General features: G+C 39.3%; 1 protein-coding gene across 1 annotated transcript in view; it reads right to left on the bottom strand.

The window, feature by feature from the left end:
* The window catches only part of LOC124615377 (probable ATP-dependent RNA helicase DHX35), a 223,802-nt gene that overhangs the window by 39,108 nt on the left and 158,507 nt on the right, over window positions 1-26,187 (bottom strand). Inside the window, exon 7 of the mRNA XM_047143203.1 lies at window positions 16,553-16,706. Coding sequence (XP_046999159.1) covers window positions 16,553-16,706 — 154 coding nt within the window. The remainder of the gene's footprint in view (window positions 1-16,552; window positions 16,707-26,187) is intronic.

The following is a 26,187-nucleotide window of genomic DNA, read 5'->3' on the forward strand; positions in this document are numbered from 1 at the left end:
AAAGATAATGGATGCTGGAACGTCTCCTAAATTCATATGATCTGATACAGACTGTATTTTTTTCAACCAGGATGCAAGGAACAGCAGCACAGAACCACAGACAATACTTTTATTCATTCTTCACAACTAGATAGGCATTCTTTAGTAAAAGAGTACATGGCCTTTCAAACCGTGATACAAAAATTTTATACTAAAGGCTTTTCCGCTCAAATAAATGTTATATATAATTACAAACTATGTAGAAAAGCTAATCCAACAGCAATAGAGCATTTTTTAAAATTCATTAAGGAACAAGAGTGACAGGATGTTTGTATTGCTGATAACATAGATGATAAATATAATGCTTTCCTTAACACATTTCTCATGCTCTTTGGAAGCTGCTCTCCAGTAGAGCATTCAAAACAGGGTGCTAGCAGTAAAAGACAGCTTGGGTGGCAGACTAGTGGAATAGGGATATCATGTAGAACAAAGTGGGGATTATATTAAAATGTTAGGAGGAGTCACAATCGAGCTACAGTAGCTCATTACAAACTGTACTGTAAGGTGCTTAAAAATGTTACTAGGAAGGCAAAGAGTGTGCGGTATGAAAATACAATAGCTAAATCACAGGATAAAATTAAAACCATATAATTAGTCATGAAGGAAGTGTCTGGTCAGCAGCACAAGGTTGAGGATATAAAGCCAGTATGTAGTAAAAATATTTCTCTTATTGATAAGTCAGATACGTGTACAGTATTTAACATTCACTTTCTGAACATAGCTGACGAGTTAAATAAAAACTTAGTTTCTACAGGAAATCATATAACTCTCTGGAAAATGTGTTTCCAAGACTGATACATGAAATATTTCTCCATGATACTGACAAGGGGGAATTGAGTCAATAATTAAATCACTGAAGACCAAGTACTCTAATGGGTCTACATCTACATCTACATTTATACTCCACAAGCCACCCAACGGTGTGTGGCGGAGGGCACTTTACGTGCCACTGTCATTACCTCCCTTTCCTGTTCCAGTCGCGTATGGTTCGCGGGAAGAACGACTGTCTGAAAGCCTCCGTGCGCGCTCTAATCTCTCTAATTTTACATTCGTGATCTCCTCGGGAGGTATAAGTAGGGGGAAGCAATATATTCGATACCTCATCCAGAAACGCACCCTCTCCAAACCTGGCGAGCAAGCTACACTGCGATGCAGAGCGCCTCTCTTGCAGAGTCTGCCACTTGAGTTTGTTAAACATCTCCGTAACGCTATCACGGTTACCAAATAACCCTGTGACGAAACGCACCGCTCTTCTTTGGATCTTCTCTATCTCCTCCATCAACCTGATCTGGTACGGATCCCACACTGATGAGCAATACTCAAGTATAGGTCGAACGAGTGTTTTGTAAGCCACCTCCTTTGTTGATGGACTACATTTTCTAAGGACTCTTCCAATGAATCTCAACCTGGTACCTGCCTTACCAACAATTAATTTTATATGATCATTCCACTTCAAATCGTTCCGCACGCATACTCCCAGATATTTTACAGAAGTAACTGCTACCAGTGTTTGTTCCGCTATCATATAATCATACAGTAAAGGATCCTTCTTTCTATGTACTCGCAATACTTACATTTGTCTATGTTAAGGGTCAGTTGCCACTCCCTGCACCAAGTGCCTATCCGCTGCAGATCTTCCTGCATTTCGCTACAATTTTCTAATGCTGCAACTTCTCTGTATACTACAGCATCATCCGCGAAAAGCCGCATGGAACTTCCGACACTATCTACTAGGTCGTTTATATATATTGTGAAAAGCAATGGCCCCCTACACTCCCCTGTGGCACGCCAGAGGTCACTTTAACGTCTGCAGACATCTCTCCATTGAGAACAACATGCTGTGTTCTGTTTGCTAAAAACTCTTCAATCCAGCCACACAGCTGGTCTGATATTCCGTAGGCTCTTACTCTGTTTATCAGGTGACAGTGCGGAACTGTATCGAACGCCTTCCGGAAGTCATGAAAAATAGCATCCACCTGGGAGCCTGTATCTAATATTTTCTGGGTCTCATGAACAAATAAAGCGAGTTGGGTCTCACACGATCGTGTTTCCGGAATCCATGTTGATTCCTACATAGTAGGTTCCGGGTTTCCAAAAATGACATGATGCTCGAGTAACATGGAGTATTTAGCAGAATCCTGAAGTACTGTGATGCACATGTTGGCCCTGTACGTAACCATATTTTTAAGTTTTCCTTTAGGAAAGGTCAGTTTTCTGAATGATTAAAGTACTCAGTACTAAAGCCACTTTACAACAAGGAAGAAAGGAATAATCCACACAATTTTTAGACCTATTTCTATGCCCTCAGTTTTCGCTAAAGTTATTGAAAAGGCTGTAAATGTAACGATAATTGATCATTTCATTTCACATAATTTGCTGTCAAAAGTACAGTTTGATTTTAGAAGTGGTTTAACAACTTAAAATGCTACATTCTCTTTTCTCTGTGAGGTACTGAATTGATAAAATGAAATGTTTCACATGCCAGGAATCTCTTTTGATTTAACAAAGGCATTTAATTGTGTAGATCAAAAAATATTGCTCCAGAAGCTGGACCATTATGGAATACAGGGAATAGCTCACTATTAGGGATCAGTGCTGGGGGCACTCCTGTTCCTTATTCATATAAGTGATACACATTCTAGTATTACAGGTGATTCTAAAATATTTCTATTTGCTGATGACACTAGCGTGGTAGTAAAGGATGTTGTGTGTAACGTTAGCACTGTTTCAAATAGGGCAGTTCAAGAGATAAGTTCATGGCTCGAAGAGAATTAGCTAACATTAAATCACAGAAGACTCAGTTTTTGCAGATTCTAACCAGATATATACTGCCTACAGGAAAATTAAAGAGGCTTTTGGAGAAAAGAGAACCACTTGTATGAATATCAAGAGCTCAGATGGAAACCCAATTCTAAGCAAAGAAGAGAAAGCAGAAAGGTGGAAGGAGTATATAGAGGGTCTATACAGGGGCGATGTTCTTGAGGACAATATTATGGAAATGGAAGAGCATGTAGATGAAGATGAAATGGGAGATATGATACAGCGTGAAGAGTTTGACAGAACACTGAAAGACATAAGTCGAAACAAGGCCCCAGGAGTAGACAACATTCCATTAGAACTACTGACAGCCTTTGGAGAGCCAGCCCTGACAAAACTCTACCATCTGGTGAGCAAAATGAATGAGACAGGCAAAATACCCTCAGACTTCAAGAAGAATATAATAATTCCAATCCCAAAGAAAGCAGGTGTTGACAGATGTGAAAATTACCGAACTATCAGTTTAATAAATCACAGCTGCAACATACTGACGCGAATTCTTTACAGACAAATGGAAAAACTGGTAGAAGCTGACCTCGGGGAAGATCAGTTTGGATTCCGTAGAAATGTTCCAACATGTGAGGCAGTACTGACACTACGACTTATCTTAGAAAATAGATTACGGAAAGGCAAACCTACGCTCCTAGCATTTGTAGACTTGGTGAAAGCTTTTGACAATGTTGACTGGAATACTCTCTTTCAAATTCTGAAGGAGGTATGGGTAAAATACAGGGAGCGAAAGGCTATTTACAATTTGTACAGAAATCAGAGTGCAGTTATAAGAGTCGAGGGGCATGAAAGGGCAGTAGTGGTTGGGAAGGGAGTGAGACAGGGTTGTAGCCTCTCCCCGATGTTATTCACTCTGTATATTGAGCAAGCAGTAAAGGAAACAAAAGAAAAATTTGGAATAGGCATTAAAATTCATGGAAAAGAAATAAAAACTTTAAGGTTCACCGATGACATTGTAATTCTGTCAGAGACAGCGAAGGAGTTGGAAGAGCAGTTGAACGGAATGGACGCTGTCTTGAAAGGAGGATATAAGATGAACATCAACAAAAGCAAAACGAGGATAATGGAAATTAGCCGAATTAAATCGGGTGATGCTGAGGGTATTAGATTAGGAAAAGAGACACTTCAAGTAGTAAAGGAGTTTTGCTATTTGGGGAGCAAAATAACTGATGATGGTCGAAGTAGAGAGGATATAAAATGTAGACTGGCAATAGCAAGGAAAGCGTTTCTGAAGAAGAGAAATTTGTTAACATCGAATATAGATTTAAGTGTCAGGAAGTCGTTTCTGAAAGTATTTGTATGGAGTGTAGCCATGTATGGAAGTGAAACATGGACGATAAATAGTTTGGACAAGAAGAGAATAGAAGCTTTCGAAATGTGGTGCTACAGAAGAATGCTGAAGATTAGATGGGACAGATCACATAACTAATGAGGAGGTATTGAATAGAATTGGGGAGAAGAGGAGTTTGTGGCACAACTTGACAAGAAGAAGGGACCGGTTGGTAGGACATGTTTTGAGGCATCAAGGGATCACCAATTTAGTACTGGAGGGCAGCGTGGAGGGTAAAAATCGTAGAGGGAGACCAAGAGATGAATACACTAAGCACATTCAGAAGGGTGTAGGTTGCAGTAGGTACTGGGAGATGAAGCAGCTTGCACAGGATAGAGTAGCATGGAGAGCTGCATCAAACCAGTCTCAGGACTGAAGACCACAACAACAACAACAACAACAACAACAACAACACACAATTCAACAAAACCTGACAATCTAATTGTACAGAGTGGACATATGAGTAGTGACAGTGAACAGTTCAAATTTCTAGGTGTTCAGATAGATAGCAAAACTTCATGAGGCTCGTGTTCAAGATATTGTTAAACGTCATGAGGCTCGTGTTCAAGATATTGTTCAAAGTCTAAACATTGCCATTTTTACTAATAGAACAGTATCTGAAGTAAGTAACAGTTCGACATGAAAAATAAACTACTTTGCTTATTTTCTTTTGTTTATAACACATGGTAATATATTTTGGGGTAACTCTTCCCATTCTCAAAGGGTGTTTTTGGCTCAGAAATGGGCGGTTTGGGCAATAAGTGGTGCAAGTACATGAACCTCCTGTCAACCACTGTTCATTAGTCTGGGTAGTCTGGAGGTCATTAGGTCAGCGTACGATTGCGTCATGAGCTATAAATAGCTGCTGATGCAACTTCGCGCATTCATTATATGAATAGCATCATTCAAGAATGGGTCGCCGTTTTGGATATCGCCGTCGCAGACGTATGCTGGTCTACAAAGATTTGTTGAATATTACTGGCACTTATGGTTCCGTTCCAGTAGAGTCACCGCAGAATTATATGAATAGCATCATTCAAGAATGGGTCGCCGTTTTGGATATCGCCGTCGCAGACGTATGCTGGTCTACAAAGATTTGTTGAATATTACTGGCACTTATGGTTCCGTTCCAGCTCCAGGTACCAGTAAGAAGGTATCCAATCTGAAGAAGATCGCGAGTATATCTGTATTGTCAGGTCCTAAATACTTTTTAGGTCTGAAATTGAATTTTTCTATTGCTAAATCATCCGAATCAAGTAGTATAGGTAATGGTTGGATTACATTTGCTGTTGTTGTTTGTCATGATGCTTCTAGGACTGGATTGGAAAGTTTTACATCTCGTGAAGTTTTGGCATTTCGTACTGTACATTTGTCCGAAATTATTGTTGTTAATGAAGGTTCTTATTTAGTACCTTATGGTTCATTGTCTCTTAACTGTACGTCTAGGCCTAAGATTAATTCCGACAAAAAAATTTATATTTGGTCAAAAATAAGTGGTACCTCTAATATGGAAGATTGTAAATTTGTTGGTGATTGTATGGTCTATTATCATTAATAAAAACTACACATTGATCTTGCCAAAAGCCGAGAAGCGATCTTATTCTTTTGTAGCACCACACCTCACTCAGTATCCTGCTCCCTGGGCACCCCTCAGGGGCCTCACACAGTAGAGTCACCGCGAGCACAGTCCTTAAAATTACTAGGACCGTGCCGCGGAGTTTATATGGGGCTTATAACATGGAGATAACACAGGCCGGCGAGCGCCTGTGGACGAGTTGTATTAAGCGGCCGATTTGTTTACATAAGATAACAGAACGGCGGCCGCTGGAGGTCATTAGGTCAGCGTGCGCTTTGTTACCTCCTTGACTCTCATGCAGAAAGGCATGCAGTATTCTGCTGCATCCAGTTTCAATGAGCTACCACAAGAATTCAAAAATTGTTGCAGTAATCTATGCACTTTCAAATCTGAATTTGAAGAGTTTCCTCATTGGTCACTCCTTATATTCTGTTAAGGAGTTCCTTGAAAAATTAAGCTAATTCCTGTGTTATATTGCTGATTGCTTTTATATTAGCTTATAGCTTGTCTGTCTTTTTAGGATTCATAACTTTTTTCTTTCTTTCTTCTTTTATGTTGTAATTTCATTTACTGATCCAGTCCATGACCATGAAGATGGAAAATAAAACATAATACAACTTAACATGACATACCAACCTTCAATGTTAATAAGGTTGCATAAGTTAAGTAAAGAGGCCAATCTAAAAGGTGGATACAGTCATAACTCAATGATCATCAACTGATTACAGAAATAAAATACAAAGACAGTGAAATACACAGAATTTTTAGTTTTTACAGTAATGAGCTGAAAATCAAGTGCTGAGTTCCACAAGGTCAGTTCTGGGGTCTGTCTTATTTCTGCTATATGTAAATGACATGACTGATAAAATAACTGATGGAACCACAGTATTCTTTGTAGATGACACTAACATTTTAATTGTTATAACGTCAAGTTGAACACATATATTTCAGAGACGACACAATAAATGTAAGTCACAGATCAATTAGACAAAGTAAGACATGTGTACATGGTAACAGTCAAATCAGCACTGAGTCCAAGTGTAGCGGCCGCTGGCTGGCTGGCCGCTTAGGTGGCACGGCTGCTGCATCGCTGGCAGACAGCGCCGCATGTAGAGGACAAGCGTAACTGCGCGACGGCACTTTGAAAGATTGGCGAGTCACAACACTTTTCCCCCCTTTGAATTTTTTGCACTGGTCTTGATGGACGTGGCCTGTAGATTGCTAATGCCCATAGGTGTTGTTTGACTGGCCATAAAGTCTCGAGGAGGAGGCTTTCCATACGGACGGAAGTGTCCCCGATGATAACGGGTCGAGATGACAGGAGACGTAGGGGTCGAATCTGCTGAGGCCCCGTGCACCAATCTGCCCTTTGCGGCAAGTCCGGTTGTTATAACAAGAGACACGGGCGATGTGTCCGCATCCGTAGGAGAAGGAGGCAAGTAGAGTTGCTCCGACAGATGATGGTCATCTGGTTCCTGCATGGGCACGTCTCCTAGTGGCGTCAGTTCTTGTGCTGGCACCGATATGATGGTGAGAGGACTGTGTTGTGAGTAATGAGAGATTCCAGTATCCCGAGCGTCAGGTAGAGCCAAAGGTGGTGTAGCAGCATCCGGAACAGGCGTTGCTGGCACACGAGGCCGAAGCTAGTCCGAATGACGCACTGCAACACCCATGTCCGTCTGGATTTCATACAGGCGTTGGCCACGGCGTCGTAAGGTGCGGCCAGGACTCCATTTTGGCCGCCTGCCATATTCCCATACCCGTACAAGGTCGTCAGCGGTGAACCAGCCAAGCGAAGGCACCCGCAGCCGTGAGGTGGAAGGCCACAGAAGATGAAGTAGCTTGCGGGGCTGTCGGCCATGTAAGAGCTCAGCCGGGCTGTGGTCGCCCATGGGGGTGAAACGGTAAGAAGCCAGAAATTGGAGAAGCGCATCATTGGCAGCAGAAGAAGTCAGGAGTTTCCTCATCTGAGCCTTAAATGTGCGGACCAGTCGTTCAGCCTCACCATTTGACTGTGGATGGAACGGAGGGGCCGTGCCATGCATGACGCCGTGACGGGCATAAAAATCCACAAATTCGGAAGAGGCAAATTGCGGGCCATTATCCGTAACAAGAGTAGAGGGAAGGCCTTCCAAAGAGAAAATGTGAACTAGAGCATGTGTGGTTGCCGCGGTGATAGGTGACGTGCAACGGACAATGAAAGGAAAGTTAGAGTAGGTGTCAATTACGAGTAGCCAATAAGTACCTAAAAAAGGTCCCGCGAAGTCAGCATGAAAACGCTCCCAGGGCTTCTCAGGCGAAGGCCACGGTGACAAAGATGACTTCGGGGTGGCGGATTGTGACGCACAAGGGCCGCAGACAGTGACCATATGTGTGATTTCAGAGTTGATGCCGGGCCAGTACTCACGACGGCGCACCAGAGATTTTGTGCGAGAGACACCCCAGTGCCCTTGGTGAAGGAGGCACAAGACCGATGCATGCAAAGATGCAGGTACCACAACATGCGGCGAAGCATTGTCAGTGGAAAGGAGGATAACACCACACCATCCCTAGCCGTGAGGCAATAGTGCAAAGCGTAGTAGTTCCGCAACGGATCAGAAGTCTTAGCAGATGGACGATCTGGCCAACCCTTCGAATACAGCTTAAAACCCGGGAGAGGGTAGGATCAGAACCCGTAGCAGCCGCCAGCCAGTCCCCGGTGATGGGGAACCTGTCCACAACCAGCTGCTCGGCAACATCCAGGTGGAAACACAAAAGTTCTTCCCTATCAAATGCCAGATCAGGACCCATGGGAAGGCGAGACAGTGCATCAGCATTTGCATGTTGAACCGTCGGCCGGAAATGAATCTCGTAATTGAAATGAGACAAGTAAAGAGCCCAATGCTGGAGGCGGTGCGCAGCCTTGTTGGGAAGCGACATTGATGGATGAAACAGGGAAACAAGTGGTTTGTGGTCCGTAACAAGATGAAATTTGGATCCATAAAGAAAAACACCAAACTTATGAAGAGCATAAATAATGGCCAAAGCTTCTTTTTCAATTTGAGAATATTTTCGTTGGGCATCCGTGAGCGTTTTGGAGGCATAAGCAATGGGTTGTTCAGAACCATCAAAAAACGGTGCGCAAGGACTGCACCAACCCCGTATTGAGAGGCGTCCGTGGCAAGAAAAAGATGTTGGCCAGGTTGATAAGTAGCCAGGCATGGGGCCTGTTCCAGCATAGTCTTCAATTTCTGGAAAGCTGCATCGCATGATGCGGACCAGTGAAAGGGCACGTTTTTATGCAACAGGCGATGCAATGGCTGAACCACCGAAGCTGCAGATGGTAAAAACCTGTGATAGTATGCTATTTTCCCCAAGAAGGCCTGCAGTTCCTTAACAGATGTGGGGCGAGGAAGGGCATTGATCGCAGTGACAATTTGCTGAAGAGGATGAATACCATCCCGAGAGAGTTGAAACCTCAAGACGTGATAGATGCCTGAAAAAATTTTTATTTCTGAAGGTTACACTTAAGACCGGCAGTCTGTAAGACATGAAAAAGTGTGCGGAGATTCTGAAGATATTCTTCAGTGGTGGAGCCAGTGACAACAATGTCGTCCATGTAATTGATACACCCAGGGACAGGGAGCAATAATTATTCCAAGAATCGCTGAAAGAGAGCAGGGGCGCTGGCAAACCCAAATGGCAATCGTTGGTATTGATAGAGGCCGAAAGGCGTGTTAAGGACCAGGAACTGCCGGGAAGCAGCGTCGAGAGGAAGTTGATGATAAGCTTCTGACAGGTCATTTTAGAAAAATACTGGCCTCCAGCAAGATTAGTGAACAATTCTTCAGGTCGGGGTAAGTGTCGATGAGGCATTGAGCATTTACAGTGGCTTTGAAATCGCCACAGAGACTAATGTCACCAATGGACTTAGCAGCGACAATGACAGAAGAGGACCACTCACTGGAAGTGACAGGAAGCAAGACCCCTGAAGCAGTGAGACGATCCAGCTCCCATTTGACCCGATCACGAAGGGCCACAGGAATGGGCCAAGCCCGAAAAAACTTAGGCCGAGCAGTAGGTTTGAGCGTGATATGAGCTTCAAAGTCGTTTGCACGGCCCAACCCAGGAGAAAAAAGTGACGAAAATGTCGTCGACAAGGAATCCAAGTGTGCATAAGGAATGACATCAGAGACGATATTGACAGAGTCATCTATGGAGAGCCCAAAAATGTGAAAGGCATCGAAACCAAAAAGATTTTCTGCATTACTATGGTCGACCACAAATATGGGAACAGTGCGAACGACGGATTTGTAAGATACCTCAGCATCAAATTGTCCCAAGAGAGAAATCTTCTGTTTATTGTACGTCTGTAATTGCCTAGTGACAGGTGATAGGGTTGGAGAACCCAACTGAAGATACATCTGAGAATTGATGACAGTGGCGGCAGAACCAGTATCCACTGCATGCGAACATCTCGACCAAGTATTTGGACCATGAGGAATAACTTCCCTGAAAGGGAAGAAGTACAATTGACAGACAACACGGAATCAGAATCAGCGTCATGTTCATGAACATCATGTATGCGGTCGGATTTGCAAACGGATGACCCTTCTTTTTGCAGTTGTGACACACGGTCCAACGTTGGGGACAATCCTCCCGTGAATGTTTCGTAAAACACTACGGACATGAAGGAAGTTGCCGGGGGTTTTGCTGCAGTTTCTTAGAGGTTTGTTTACGGTTAGGCCGAGGCTGCGCTCGGGAGCGCACTGCGGCCACGTCGGCCGGTGGGGCCATGCCACACGTGTCGTCAACAGCGCACAGAGGTTGTATTTCCCCGACGTCACCCCACGCCTCTATTTGCGCTCCAGCGGCACGAGAAATTTCAAAAGACTGCGCGATGGATAGGACTTCATCTAGAGTCGGATTTGCCAACTGAAAGGAACGTTGCCTAACTTCTTCGTCGGGCGCCGACCGTATAATAGCATCCTGTGCCATGGAATCGGCATAGGATTCTTTGTGAACAGGTCATTCCATGTCAAGTCACCCAGGCCTTGACACCAACCATGTCAGATTTTGATGAAACTTGGTACAATTACTTCTTTTATCATCCTGAAAGCACTTGTAAAATTTTTTTGCTCTCTCTCTTACAGTCTTTTTTTTTTTTATAAATTTTTAAAGTTTTTAGATTTGGCGTTGTTTCAGCAATCGGAAATCGTAACTTAAACGTGTCCTCACAACTAAAAAAATTTGTATATTAAAGAATACTCAAGATATCAGTATGAAATTTTGGAATAAGTTTGTGTATTATATCTAAATGTTAAAAAAAAATTACCATAAAGATATATTAAAACCCTCCAAATGAATAAAAATTTACAAGTTTTTTTTTTAGCTAACGGATGTTTAGTTTTACAAAAACTGCAATATCTAGAGACTCAGACCTGATAGAAAGATCAAATTTGTTTTAAAATACTCTTAATTGTATAGGCTATTAGATAAAAGAAAAATTATGTTGGCTTTTTAACCTGTTTAACAGTTATCTAATTTTTAAAATAATATTAATTATATTTTAAAAATAAAAAGTACCAAGTGACTTATACACCGAAAATAAGTTTTTGTCTTCTTCAAGTAACAATGTACGCTTGGATTTTGTTTTGTTACTCCTGTGTTTTGAAGTAAAAAATTATTACAGTGTTAAATAGTGCTTGGATAGTATTTTATTAAGTTTATTCGAACTTTCAGTAAGTACTGTTACTTAGTTTACAGAGATTCTTTTCCAATATCCTATAAAAGTAACCAGAACAGTAATCAGACCAAAAGTGAAATCAGTATGTCAGATATTCAAACCTGTAGCGTAGGGTTATTTAAAAAATCTGACTGTTTCCAAACAATCTACACACCTTCAAAACAGTTACAGCCGGTATCTGAATTGAGCGAGGAAGAAAAAGATTTGATCCACTTACGATCTGGAATTAATCTGTGTGAATTTAAGAATATATGTTCATACCACAGCTACTACTTTTTAAATGTTTTTGAAAAGTATCAAACAACATGTGTAGACCCACTAAAAAAACGCAAAAAGCCCATCAAAAAATCGTTGAGAAGTGTAGGCTTGGATCTTCCTAAACAATTACTGACAAAAAATATTAGCATAAAACCTGGACAAAAGTTTTGTTCAACATGCCGTAACTTTTGTGAGGAAAAATAAAGAGTTGAAGTCAATGAAAGTGAAACAGATGATGAAGTCATGGATGAATTAAAGGATTTTGATGTAATGATTTCTCTTATGAAAGAGAAGACTTCATCTGTTGGGAGGTCTAGAAAAATCCAGATTCTGACCTTGGCTCCAGATTCTTGGAGTCAAAATAAAGTGATGAAAGAATTTAATGTAAGTGAGTACATGGTGCGACAAGCTAGAAAGCTAAAATCTGAAAAGGGTATTTTGGAAACTCCTGGTCCAAAAAAAGGTAAAACTCTTTCTGAAAATACAGTAAGACTTGTAACAGATTTTTATGAAAAGGATGAAAGTTCCAGAGTGCTACCTGGAACAAAAGACAAAGTAAGTGTTCAAAAAAATGTGTACATGCAAAAAAAGACTCATTTTGTGTAACTTGAGAGAACTCTATTATTCTTTCTAATGGGAGAATCCCGAGGTAGAAGTAGGATTTTCAAAATTTTGTTTCTTCAGACCTAAATGGTGTATCCTTGCTGGTGCTGCAGGCACACACACTGTATGTGTATGCAGTATCCACCAGAATGTTAAACTATTACTGGATGCTGTGAAAATTGAAGAATCTTATAAAGACCTAATTAAGATGCTTGTGTGCAACACGGAAAACCAAAACTGCATGCTACGTCATTGCGACAGCTGTACTGCAAATACTGCACTAACTGAGTACTTATCTGAAAAACTATGTGAAGATTATGATTTAGAAGAAGAAATTGTAATCAGTCAGTGGGTTAACACAGAAAGGGCAGAAATGATCAAACAGTCTATCAGTGTTGAAGACTACATTTCTTTATTGGTTAGGTCATTGGAAAAGCTCACCCCGCACTCGTTTATAGCAAAATCCCAATCAGCAGCCTTTAAAAGATTGAAAGAAGACCCACCACCCAAAACAGCAATTATTGTGATGGGTTTCAGTGAAAATTATTCCTTCGTTATACAAAATGAGATCCAAAGTTACCACTGGAATAGAGGTGGTTGTACTCTACACCCAGTTGGAGTTTTTCTAAGCAATGAGGAAAACAATGTTTTTGTTTCCAACCAATGTTTTATTAGTGATGACCAAGAATGTGATACTGGTTTTGTTAACTTTGTATAAAAAGAAATTACAAAGTGTCTGTCATCGCATCATACTGACATTGACTCAGCTCACTTCATTACAGATGGTTGTGCTGGGCAATACAAAAATAGAAACAGTTTTAAAAATTTGACTGAACACTTGAGAGACTTTAATTTGAAGGCCCAACACTTTTTTTGCAACAAGTCATGGGAAGTCAATTTGTGATGGCCTAGGAGGAGCTATTAAAAGAATTTTAAGGAAAGCTGGTCTACAGCTTTCAGACAAAGAACAAATAATGACAGTAATCGATGTGTGTTCATTTTCACTTTATTGACAAAAAAGAAGCTGATTTGCTACGGTTAAAACTAGAAAACTGTTTTTCAGCAACCTGAAACATTCCTGGAACAACAAGTTTTCATAACTTCAAACCACTTGCAACAAACAACCTTGAAATTAGAAGGACTACAGATAGTGTAAATCCCTCCTTACTCTTTTCTTTCCATTCATCTTCTGATTGGGTTCGTGTTGAACCATCCATAAATAGCTATGTGGCTGTAAATTATGATGGTAACTGGTACTTTGGACTGGTAAAAACAATATTCAATGATGAAGAAGATGCAGAAATTCTATTTCTACATCCTTCAGGACCAGCTGCATCATTTTATTGGCCTGAAAGAGAAGATTCTTGCATAGTGCCTTTGGAGCACATAGTCTGTGTAGTAGACGCACCTCAATCAAGCGGCACTGGAAGAATGTATTACTTCAATAAAGACTGTATCAAAAGAACTGAAAGCTCTTGGATGAAGTGGAAAAACAAGTTGAATCAGCATTAATGTTTATTAAAAAGACAAAATTACTCAAAAAATTCAATGTTTCAAGCAATCAGTTGGGTTATACATAAGTGTCGTAAGTACAATATCTTTGTACATAATTCTAATGTAATCTACTATAATTAATAAACATGTTAAAAAGCCATCATTATTTTTGTTTTATCAAGTAGCCTATATGTTTAAGAGTAAATTAAAACAAATTTGAGCATTCTATCAGGTCTGAGACTCTAGATATTGCAATTCTTATAAAACAAAATATCCGTTAAAAAAAAGAAAAGAAAAAAAATACATATATATATATATATTTTTCATAGAAAATATTAATATATTTTAATAGTATCATTTTTATCTTCAAATATGTATAATAAATAAACTTGCTGCAAAAATTCATGATCTTATCTAGAAGAGTTTTTAAGATAAGCAATTTTAAAGTTTTGAATACAAATTAAATTTACCATTTCGGAAGGTTCGGAAAACGCAAAACATAAAAACTTAAAAAATTTATTAAAAAAAAAACTATAAGAGATACAGCAAAAAAATTTTGCAGGTGTTGTCAGGATGGTATTAGAACCATTTGAGCCAAATTTCATGAAAATCTAAGGAGGTGGGTGTAAAATTTATTTTTTATTGGGTGATTTGATGTGGAATGACCCGAACGTCAGTAACAAATTGACACATTCGACTGAGGCCGTGAAGTTCAGCAGCCAAAGTGCAATAGGATTGATTTGGTAGTTTTTAACAACGACAAAAGGCAACACGAGAGGCTACCACGTGCCTTTGCTTTTGAAAATAGACAGACAGAAGCACATTTCAGCAAAGGACAAAGACACAGGATCTTTCAAAGGTGCCAATTTCGACAACAACCGATACATCTGAGGTGAAATCCATCAAAGGAACAGAGACTTACATGTTTGTTCGTTCGCGACATGAAATGCCAAGAAGTGCTGTCGAAGACGTTTTTCGTAATCAGACCAGTCTTCCGCTGTCTCGTCGTAAGGAGGAAAAGGAGGTATAGACAATGACGAGAGACGCCTCGCATTGGATGCCGCGATGAACTCACGAATCGCATTTGTGAGAAGCGTTTGCTGTTCTATGAGACCTTGCAATAGTTGCTCTAAAGTAGCCATGGAAACATATGGGTCAACGATGGAAAACAAAAATCACTACCTCATCGCCAATTGTTATAACATCAAGTTGAACACATATATTTCAGAGATGACACAATACATGTAAGTCACAGATCAAGTAGACAAAGTAAGACATGTGTACACGGTAACAGTCAAATCAGCACTGAGTCCAAGTCTAACAGCCGCTGGCTGGCTGGCCGTTTAGGTGGCGCGGCTGCTGCATAGCTGGCAGACAGCGCCGCATGTAGAGGATGCGCGTAACTGCGCGGCGGCACTTTGAAAGATCAGCGAGTCACAACACTAATCAGATCACATAGTAAGGAAAATCTGCCGGAAACAGCAACATCAGTAATCCAAAGTTTAGCACGCTGGTTCAGAACAAACAGGCTCATCATAAATTCTGAAAAAACTGTGGCAGTTAACTTTCATACCATCCAAAATCTCAATCCTGCAAACTCTGTTTTCACCACTAAAGGAAAAAAGCGAGTAATATGACATTTTTAGGTAAACATTTTTAAGTGGGAGATGCATGTTAACATTCTAAATAAAAGACTGAATACACTTTTGTATGGTGTTAGAATTCTAAGTCAGAACACAAACTACTTGTCAGTGGTGACAATGTGCTATGGCAGTATCCAGTCGCTAATGATGTACGGAATCACTTTTTGGAGGAATTCCACACTTTTAAAACAACAACACAAAAAATTAAAATACAAAAAAATACACACAAAGAGATAAATACAGGGATTCCTATACATTCATTTTTAAACACCTGTAAAATACTGTCTCTGCCTTGTTTGTAGATATGTATGAAACACTAATCTGTACAAAAGAGAGCATCTTAGGAAAGAAAACATCTTCACATGTAACTATGAGTTACAATCTTACGAGACTAGGCAGAAGCTTAACATGCACCAAACACAATACATACAACTTCATGCAAAAGAGGAGTATGTGATACTGGAGTTATGTAAAATAACCATACTATTCTTACTTAAAATGTATACTGGCATTAAACACATTTAAAATAAAGTTGGGACAATTCTTCCTTCAGCAGTGCTTCTACTGTGCTTCTGAGCATAATAATAAGTAAAGGTGACCTACCAAAAATTGTTAATTAAATAATTTAATACATAGTCACTTTATATTATTATTTACTTTGATTGAGTAGTAGTACCATTAATAGTAGTACCATTTATAACTATTGTTATTATAAATTAATTGTGTTACAACCTGATTTGCTCTATATCATATGTGCAAGCAATGTACTAAAATTCATTTACTGGTTCAGATAAAAATAAATAAATAAAGATACACAGGTAACACCTTTTTGAGGGCTTTATGAAGACGGTTTCTCAATAATTTTTGCTTTGTTGGTAATGTAACCAGTTCTGTATGTTTTATCAAGTTTATCTGAATGATAATCAATTTGTAGTTTAAAACAAAAAGTTGTGCCAGTGTGACATATCACTAAGTGTTCTGACTACCTGACCTAATACTTTATTTGTGAAGAACATGTAACTCCTATAACTTAACATAATAAATAAATATTCTCTCACCTTTTAGATAATAGACACTGACTGGATACAACCTTCCATGAACACTCATAATAACTGCAGTATCCTTATTACTGGGTGAATGGCTAAAAAAGTTCTTAAGATGTTCAGCATCAACTGTAGCTGAAGTGACAATCAGCTTAAGATTCTTCCTTTTCTGTAATAATCAAAATAGTCTTGTGGCAAAATTTTGATGGATGAAAACATATAACTTAAAAGTTTTTTAAACAAAATTATAATAAAACATTTGTAAGCCAGCTGGAAGTTTTTATACTGCAGAAGCGAATTCACTGTTGTGGAGCTTTCTGACAACTTCGATGAAATATTGAGTTAGAATAGGATATGATCCTGAGCCTATGTATTAAATAATTAAGTTATTCTGAAATCAATTCCAGTGTGTCGAAGTCACTCTCCACTACATCCCTCTTCTCAGGAAGTCCAACAAGGTGTACAGGAAAGTTTTTGTGGAATTTGGAAAATAATTGTAGGTACTAGCAAAACGAAGTTGTGGGGTGAATAGTAATCCTGAGCAATGCTGCCTGCGTAATATTAGTGTCTCTTATGCACTCCTGCAAAGTTAGATGTTAAATTAACACAATTTTAAACAGACTGACTCTAGTTAACAGAACATAAATAATCTAACATCAGTGATGGTTAAGCAGTTGTCATCACCACCATCACCATCATCATTATCATCACCATCATCGTCAGGCACTGCTGGATGAAAGCATCCTTCAGACTTTTCCATAAATTACAGTTTTCTGCTATGCTCATGCTGGTTGCTCCTGAATGTTTTCAAATGTTATCTACCCACCTTATATTATGTTGTCATTTAGATATTTTCTCTGGGAATCCACCAGCATACTTCTTTGGTCAACCTACCATCAATTTTCCTAACTCTCTGGCCTGCCCACCTCTATTTTATTTTAATTACAGTCAGTCATAATCACTTGTTACACTCTAGCACATTCCTTAAACAAGTTATCTACTTTCGTGCCTCTTCCAGTAATTCTCCAGGTGCATCTCTCCAGTGTTTATTGAATTTTTGAATGATTTTCATATCCATGTCTCACTGCCATAAGTAAAAACTGGTATAACAAATTTGTTGTATGCTTTCTCTTTCAAATTCGTTGGGAATCCAGTTTTATTGATTTACCAAATGCACTCTAAGCCATTTTTACTCCTCTATCTGTCCGATTTCTCTTCTATTTCTGAGTTTCTCAATGTTCTGATAAATACTGGAAATTGTAGTACTGTATGCACAGTGGTTGGAAAAAAACATGGAAACATTGCAATAAATGCATGCTTGAACACAAATACACATGCTAGCCAAGTCTGCAGGTTGCGCTGGTGTATTCAACTACAAATCGCACCTGTGCAAGATCATCAATATGTTGCAACTGTCAGTCATGATTAGAGCAGTGTTCTGTTTAGCTGTGAGTGCGTTAATGTGCAGCTGAGTGAATTCAAATGTGGAAAAATTGTTGGTGCCTGTGTGGTGGGTACTCCCATAACCAAGGGAACCAAAGTCTTTGGTGTTACAAGAGGCACCATATCAAAGATTTATATTGTGTACACAGAAAGTGGAAAAAATCGTGCAATAAGTCACAACGCAGTGTGTGTTGGGTAGTCATGACAGACAGACACTGAAGAGGATTCTGAGAAAAATAAGAGGACAGCTACAAAAATCACTGCAGAACTGAATGTTACACTCGTAAACCCTGTCAGCATCAAAACAACATGAAGGGAGCACTATGAGCAGGGAATTGCAGGGTGAGCTGGAATTACAAACCCACTCATCAGTGATGCAACTGTCAGTAAAAGGAAAATGTGGTGCCAAAACAATAAAACTTGGATTATGGAGCAATGGAAGAAAATAAAGCAGCCAATTGCGGTATTCCATGGGCATTACAGCAAAGAATTATGTGACCATTTTAGATGATCAGGTTCATCCCATGGTACAATGTTTCTTCCCCATTGAAGATGTGGTCCAAGACAACAGAGCCCCTGTTCACACAGCTCACATTGTCCAGAAGTGATTTTGTGAGCACAAGGATTAATTGTTGCATCCCTCCAAGCCACCACAATCACCAGATCTCAATATTAGTGGGCCTTCATGGTCTACTTTGGAGAGGAGGGTGCATAATTGCTATCCATCTCCATCATAATTACCTGAACTTGTCACTATTTTGCAAAAAGAATGGTGTTAGATCTCCCTTGGAACCATACAGGACCTGCAGTTATCCAGACCAAGAGGACTGGAAGCTGTTTTGAATGCCAATGCATTTCCTGTATCATATTAGGCCTGGTAATGTTTTGTTTTTGGTGTTTCCATATTTTTATCCACCCCCTGTATTTATTCTTCAGTATATTAAGATGGGTTCAATCAATGTCTTGTTTCTCAAGGGCTGTTGGTATAGAGTTTATTGAAACTGAACAAAAAATGCTCCCAAAAGCTATGTATCCTAGGCAAGGTGGTAATTCACACTCACTATTCCATTCCATAATTTTACTAATTACATAAAAAAGGCCCTTTGTTCTATATGTATTTCTAATATCTCTATCTTCCTTTGATTGATTAAAATCTAATTCTTTTCTGTGTATTTTGGAAATGATTTTAGTGAATATTTTGCACATCATTGTGTTACAGCTATACTTTTTCATGTCTTATCTGTTATGAAGCAGAAAAATCACAGCTTTGTACTGATTTTGGGGAAATGTCTTCCTCTGCATTATGTAAATAATAAGGGAATTTTTGTTCGTACAATTTTCCTTCCAGCAGTCAGGTAGCCAATGTATTTAATAACTGCTTCCACCCCCCCCCCCTACCCCCACCCCCACCCATGAACCAAGGACCTTGCCATTGGTGGGGAGGCTTGCGTGGCTCAACGATACAGATAGCCGTACCATAGGTGCAACCACAATGGAGGGGTATCTGTTGAGAGGCCAGACAAACGTGTGGTTCCTGAAGAGGAGCAGCAGCCTTTTCAGTAGTTGCAGGGACAACAGTCTGGATGATTGGCTGATCTCGCCTTGTAACATTAACCAAAACGGCCTTGGTGTGCTGGTACTGCGAACGGCTGAAAGCAAGGGGAAACTACAGCCGTACTTTTTCGCGAGGGCATGCAGCTTTACTGTATGGTCAAATGATGATGGCGTCCTCTTGGGTAAATTATTCCGGAGGTAAAATAGTCCCCCATTCAGATTTCCGGGCGGGGACTACTCAAGAGGACATCGTTATCAGGAGAAAGAAAACTGGCGTTCTACAGATCGGAGTGTGGACTGTTAGATCCCTTAATTAGGCAGGTAGGTTAGAAAATTTAAAAAGGGAAATGGATAGGTTAAAGTTAGATATAGTGGGAATTAGTGAAGTTTGGTGGCAGGAGGAACAAGACTTTTGGTCAGGTGAATACAGGGTTATAAATACAAAACCAAATAGAGGTAACGCAGGAGTAGGTTTAATAATGAATAAAAAAATAGGAGTGCGGGTAAGCTACTACAAATAGCATAGTGAACGCATTATTGTGGCCAAGATAGACACGAAGCCCACGCCTACTGCAGTAGTACAGGTTTATATGCCAACTAGCCCTGCAGATGATGAAGAAATTAATGAAATGTATGATGAGATAAAAAAAAAAATATTGAGGTAGTGAAGGGAGACGAAAATTTAATAGTCATGGGTGATTGGAATTCGAGTGTAGGAAAAGGAAGAGAAGGAAATGTAGTAGGTGAATATGGATTAGGGCTAAGAAATGAAAGAGGAAGCCGCCTGGTAGAATTTTGCACAGAGCATAAATTAAACATAGCTAACACTTGGTTCAAGAATCATGAAAGAAGGTTGTATACATGGAAGAACCCTGGAGATACTAGAAGGTTTCAGATAGATTATATAATGGTAAGACAGAGATTTAGGAACCAGATTTTAAATTGTAAGACATTTCCAGGGGCAGATGTGGACTCTGCCCACAATCTATTGATTATGACCTGTAGATTAAAACTGAAGAAACTGCAAAAAGGTGGGAATTTAAGGAGATGGGACCTGGATAAACTGAAAGAACAAGAGGTTGTACAGAGTTTCAGGGAGAGCATAAGGGAACAATTGACAGGAATGGGGGAAAGAAATACAGTAGAAGAAGAATGGGTAGCTTTGAGAGATGAAATAGTGAAGGCAGCAGAGGATCAAGTAGGTAAAAAGATGAGGGCTAGTAGAAATCCTTGGGTAACAGAAGAGATACTGAATTTAATTGATGAAAGGAGAAAATACAAAAATGCAGTAAATGAAGCAGGCAAAAAGGAATACAAACTTCTCAAAAATGAGATCGACAGGAAATGCAAAATGGCTAGAGGACAAATGTAAGGATGTAGAGGCTTATCTCACTAGGGGTAAGATGGATACTGCCTACTGGAAAATTAAAGAGACCTTTGGAGAAAAGAGAACCACTTGCATGAATATCAAAAGCTCAGATGGAAAGAAGGGTAAGCCGAAAGGTGGAAGGAGTATATAGAGGGTCTATACAGGGGCGATGTTCTTGAGGACAATATTATGGAAATGGAAGAGCATGTAGATGAAGATGAAATGGGAGATATGATACTGCATGAAGAGTTTGACAGAGCACTGAAAGACATAAGTCGAAACAAGGCCCCAGGAGTAGACAACATTCCATTAGAACTACTGACAGCCTTTGGAGAGCCAGTCCTGACAAAACTCTACCATCTGGTGAGCAAGTTGTATGAGACTGGCAAAACTCCCTCAGACTTCAAGAAGAATACAATAATTCCAATCCCAAAGAAAGCAGGTGTTGACAGATGTGAAAATTACCGAACTATCAGTTTAATAAATCACAGCTGCAACATACTAACGCGAATTCTTTACAGACGAATGGAAAAACTGGTAGCAGCTGACCTCGGGGAAGATCAGTTTGGATTCCATAGAAATGTTGGAACATGGGAGGCAATACTGACCCTACGACTTATCTTAGAAGAAAGATTAAGGAAAGGCAAACCTACGTTTCTAGCATTTGTAGACTTAGAAAAAGCTTTTGACAATGTTGACTGGAATACTCTCTTTCAAATTCTAAAGGTGGCAGGGGTAAATTACAGGGAGCGAAAGGCTATTTACAATTTGTACAGAAAGCAGATAGCAGTTATAAGAGTCGAGGGGCACGAAAGGGAAACAGTGGTTGGGACGGGAGTGAGACAGGGTTGTAGCCTCTCCCCGATGTTATTCAATCTGTATATTGAGCAAGCAGTAAAGGAAACAAAAGAAAAATTCGGAGTAGGCATTAAAATCCATGGAGAAGAAATAAAAACTTTGAGGTTCCCCAATGACATTGTAATTCTGTCAGAGACAGCAAAGGACTTGGAAGAGCAGTTGAACGGAATGGACATTGACTTGAAAGGAGGGTATAAGATGAACATCAACTAAAGCAAAACGAGGATAATGGAATGTAGTCGAATTAATTCGGGTAATGCTGAGGGAATTAGATTAGGAAATGAGACACTTAAAGTAGTAAAGGAGTTTTTCTATTTGGGGAGCAAAATAACTGATGATGGTCGAAGTAGAGAGGATATAAAATGTAGACTGGCAATGGCAAGGAAAGCGTTTCTGAAGAAGAGAAATTTGTTAACATCGAGTATAGATTTAAGTGTCAGGAAGTCGTTTCTGAAAGTATTTGTATGGAGTGTAGCCATGTATGGAAGTGGAACATGGACGATAAATAGTTCGGACAAGAAGAGAATAGAAGCTTTCGAAATGTGGTGCTACAGAAGAATGCTGAAGATTAGATGGGTAGATCACATAACTAATGAGGAGGTATTGAATAGAATTGGGGAGAAGAGGAGTTTGTGGCACAACTTGACTAGAAGAAGGGATCGATTGGTAGGACATGTTCTGAGGCATCAAGGGATCACCAATTTAGTACTGGAGGGCAGCGTGGAGGGTAAAAATCATAGAGGGAGACCAAGAGATGAATACACCAAGCAGATTCAGAAGGATATAGGCTGCAGTAGGTACCGGGAGGTGAAGAAGCTTGCACAGGATAGAGTAGCATGGAGAGCTGCATCAAACCAGTCTCAGGACTGAAGACCACAACAACAACTGCTTCCTTGAAGTAACTCAGAAGACCGCTCTGAGCAGTTCAAGGAATAAAGCAATAGACTATATGCAAGAAGGAATGCCACATACATGCCATAAAATTACAGTTATTCCATACTCTGTTAAAGAAATTGCAAATGTAATTAATTACTTCAATTCCAAAAACTCTCACATAGTTGGCAGAATCTCAAATAAGGTATTAACATACTGTTCTTCACACATATGCAATGTATTCAGCCACACATGCAACCCATCACCGTTACAGGAGAAATTTCAAGACAGACTGAAAATGCAAATATCATGTTTATAGCTCAGTCGCACTACTTACTTTCTTCTCGAAGTTACTGGAAAAAGTTATGTATGCAAGCTACCTCTCTCAAAACAAAAGACTGAGTCTCAGTTTGGATATCCAATGGCTCTCTCAAAAGGACATGTTATTTTTCAGTTCACAAATCAGGTTAGGCAATATTTAAATGACAAAATATTGCCAGTGGGATTTCCTGTGACTTCCAAAAACCTTTATTTGTACAGTTCGCAGTGTTTTCCCACAGAAACATTATCAGGCTGGTACCTGGTTTTCATTCTATCTAACTAAAAGAATGTAGAGTGTTGCATGAAGATGCTCAAGGAGTGTACAGAATGAAACAGCAACTTTAGAGTCGGAAATAATCACTAAAGCTGTACTGCCAGGATTGATATTAGTTACACTCTTGTTCTTATTATATATAAATTATCTTCCATCATAAATAATCCTCTTTGCAAGTATTATAACCATGTCTAATTCTGTAACTTCAACATTTTCAAATGTAAATAATATTTTTTTCTGAAAATTAATAACTGATTCTTTGAAAACTGACTGTTATTGAATTTACAAGGGCATGCTGGAAAGTAATGCCTCTGAATTTTTATTCTGTTCTCAATATCGGTTGATGTACTACATGTCATGCATATTACTTGGTCAACTTTCCCATGCATGTTGCAACCCTCTGCCAGTAGTGGGCTTCAAACTGTACCACGTAACATGGCAGTGTGTAATGTAACTATGTTAATGTGTGAGAGATCCTCCAAAAACTGAAAGCACAAATTTGAAGAGTTCATCCACACATGGAGGACCCTATCCTTTCAGCATGACAATGGCAGACCATACAAGAGTGCTGTAATATCCGCAACAATCCGACGCCTTGAGTTCACTATCATCGATCATCATCCTCCCCACAGTCTCAACTTGGTCCCATCTGATTTTCATCTGTTTCCAAAATATAAGGAACACTTTTGAGGGCTTCACTTTGATAGTGGTATAAGTAATGGTGACGTTGTTGCTCTGTCAACAAAATCAAACATCCTACAGTGATGATATCAACAAACTGGTCTCTAGGGAGAAATGTGTTCATTGCCAGGGCGACTATGTTGAGAAATAAAGATACAGACATGAAGAAAAAAAGATGCAGAAGGTTAATAAAGTGTGTTTTATTTAAATATCTTTAAGAGATTTCACACAATAAATTCAGAAAAATTACTTTTCAGCATGCTTTCATAGATAAAACACAGTACATGAGATTCAGTACTGCACAAGGACCATTAGGAATAATATATGGAGAGAAATCAGTACAAGAAACAGAATATTCTGAACTGGAAGTCACATATTACAAACCTTCTTGAATGTCTATGTTTTGCTACTTTCGCACTGTGGATAATTTCAGACGTTGGAGCTAAAAAAGCCAAAAAAGTTTACTTATTTTTCTTATTATCAATCACTATCATCTTACGGCATCATATTCTGGGGGAACTCATTGTTGAGAGAAAAGGTATTTGGTGCACAGAAGCACATAGTAAGGATAATATGTGCTGTCCGCTCTAGAGGCTCTTGTAGGCAGCCCTTTAAAAATATGGGTATACTGACAGCACCCTCATAATATATTTCTCTACCCCCATCCTCACTACAGGTGATGTGCTCTATTCTTGGGGTCTGAGTGACCAGCCCTTGCTTTTTAATCCTCCCCAACCTGTCCCTCTCTCCTTCACACTGAAGGAACTATTAGTTTTGAAAGTTAGGTAGTGGGTTACTTTTATTTTTACAGGCATCTACTGGGAGTATTGAATAATTTGTCCCCTACAGGCAGATACAGCCTAGAAATTGTCTCAAATTTATTAGTTTTCACTGTACATATACTACCTTATGATGTTTGATATCAACAATCAATCACAGTTTGAAAACAACAACAATATTTGTAAATATAATACTAAATGGAAAAATGACTTGCAATTGTCCATCACTCGGGCTTAGTGTGGCACAGAAAAAAATGAGGTATTCATCTGTAAAAATCACTGATCACCTACTCAGAGATGTCGAGAATTTAACAGATACTAGCATTTCCATCAAACATAAACTGAAACCACAACTGCTTGGCAACTTCGTGTGTGTGTGTGTGTGTGTGTGTGTGTGTGTGTGTGTGTGTGTGTGAGAGATAGAGAGAGAGAGAGAGAGAGAGAGAGAGAGAGAGTGACTCATTCGATTTCATACCAAAAGGTTGCAACTAACAGTCACAGAATATGCAAATAATTAACTACCTGTAATTCATTTCTATTGAAATATATCATTTCCTGGCACCTTTCCTTTCTCCATACCTTCAATGGCTTGAGACCCACCAATTATGATCACTTAATTTATGTTGCTCTCTGAAATGTCAGTTTGACATAAAATCTGAGGAAATTCATAGATTCAGTGAATTTCTGTACAGAAAGAAGTTTCAAAATGTTGGAAATGACTAGTTATTGTAAATAATGTTTGGATCGTTGTGTTTGTTTACGAACTGTTATAAATTCATTTTATTTTGCCACAAGACAAGAAGACTGGATTTTGAAAGTGACATTTTGTTTACAAGCAGGTATAAAATGGCAAGACAGATTTCGGAATCAGATTTTAAACTTTAAGACATTTCCAGGAGAAGATGTGGGTTCTGACCATAATTTATTGATTATGAACCATGGATTAAAACTGAAGAAATTGCAAAAAGGCAGTAATGTAAGGTGAGGGGCCTGGATAAGTTCAAAGAATCAGAGGTTGTTGAGAGTTTCATAGGCAGTATTACTCAATGACTGACTGAAACAGGGGACAGGAATAACAGTAGCTGATGAATAGGTAGCTTTGTGAGATAAAACTGTGAAGGCAACAGAAGATCAAATAGATAAAAAGGCAAGCTATAGTAGAAATTCTTGTATATTATAGGTGATATTAAATTTAATTTGTGAAAGAAGAAAAGATACAACAAATGAAGGAAGTGAAATTGAATACAGGTGTCTGAAAAACGAGACTGACAGAAAGTACGAAATGGCTAAGCAGAAACGGCTAGTACATGTAAATCTACAGAAGCATGTATAGCTAGGAGAAAGATACCACCCATAGATTAGATTAGATTAGATTAAGAGTAGTTCCATGGATCATGAATATGATGTTTCGTAATGATGTGGAACGAGTCAAATTTTCCAATACATGACATAATTAAGTTAATTTAACAACATAATTAAGTTAATATAACAACTTTTT

The sequence above is a fragment of the Schistocerca americana genome, chromosome 5 (genome assembly GCF_021461395.2).
Source record: "Schistocerca americana isolate TAMUIC-IGC-003095 chromosome 5, iqSchAmer2.1, whole genome shotgun sequence".
In the NCBI taxonomy this organism is placed as follows: Eukaryota; Metazoa; Arthropoda; class Insecta; order Orthoptera; family Acrididae; genus Schistocerca; species Schistocerca americana.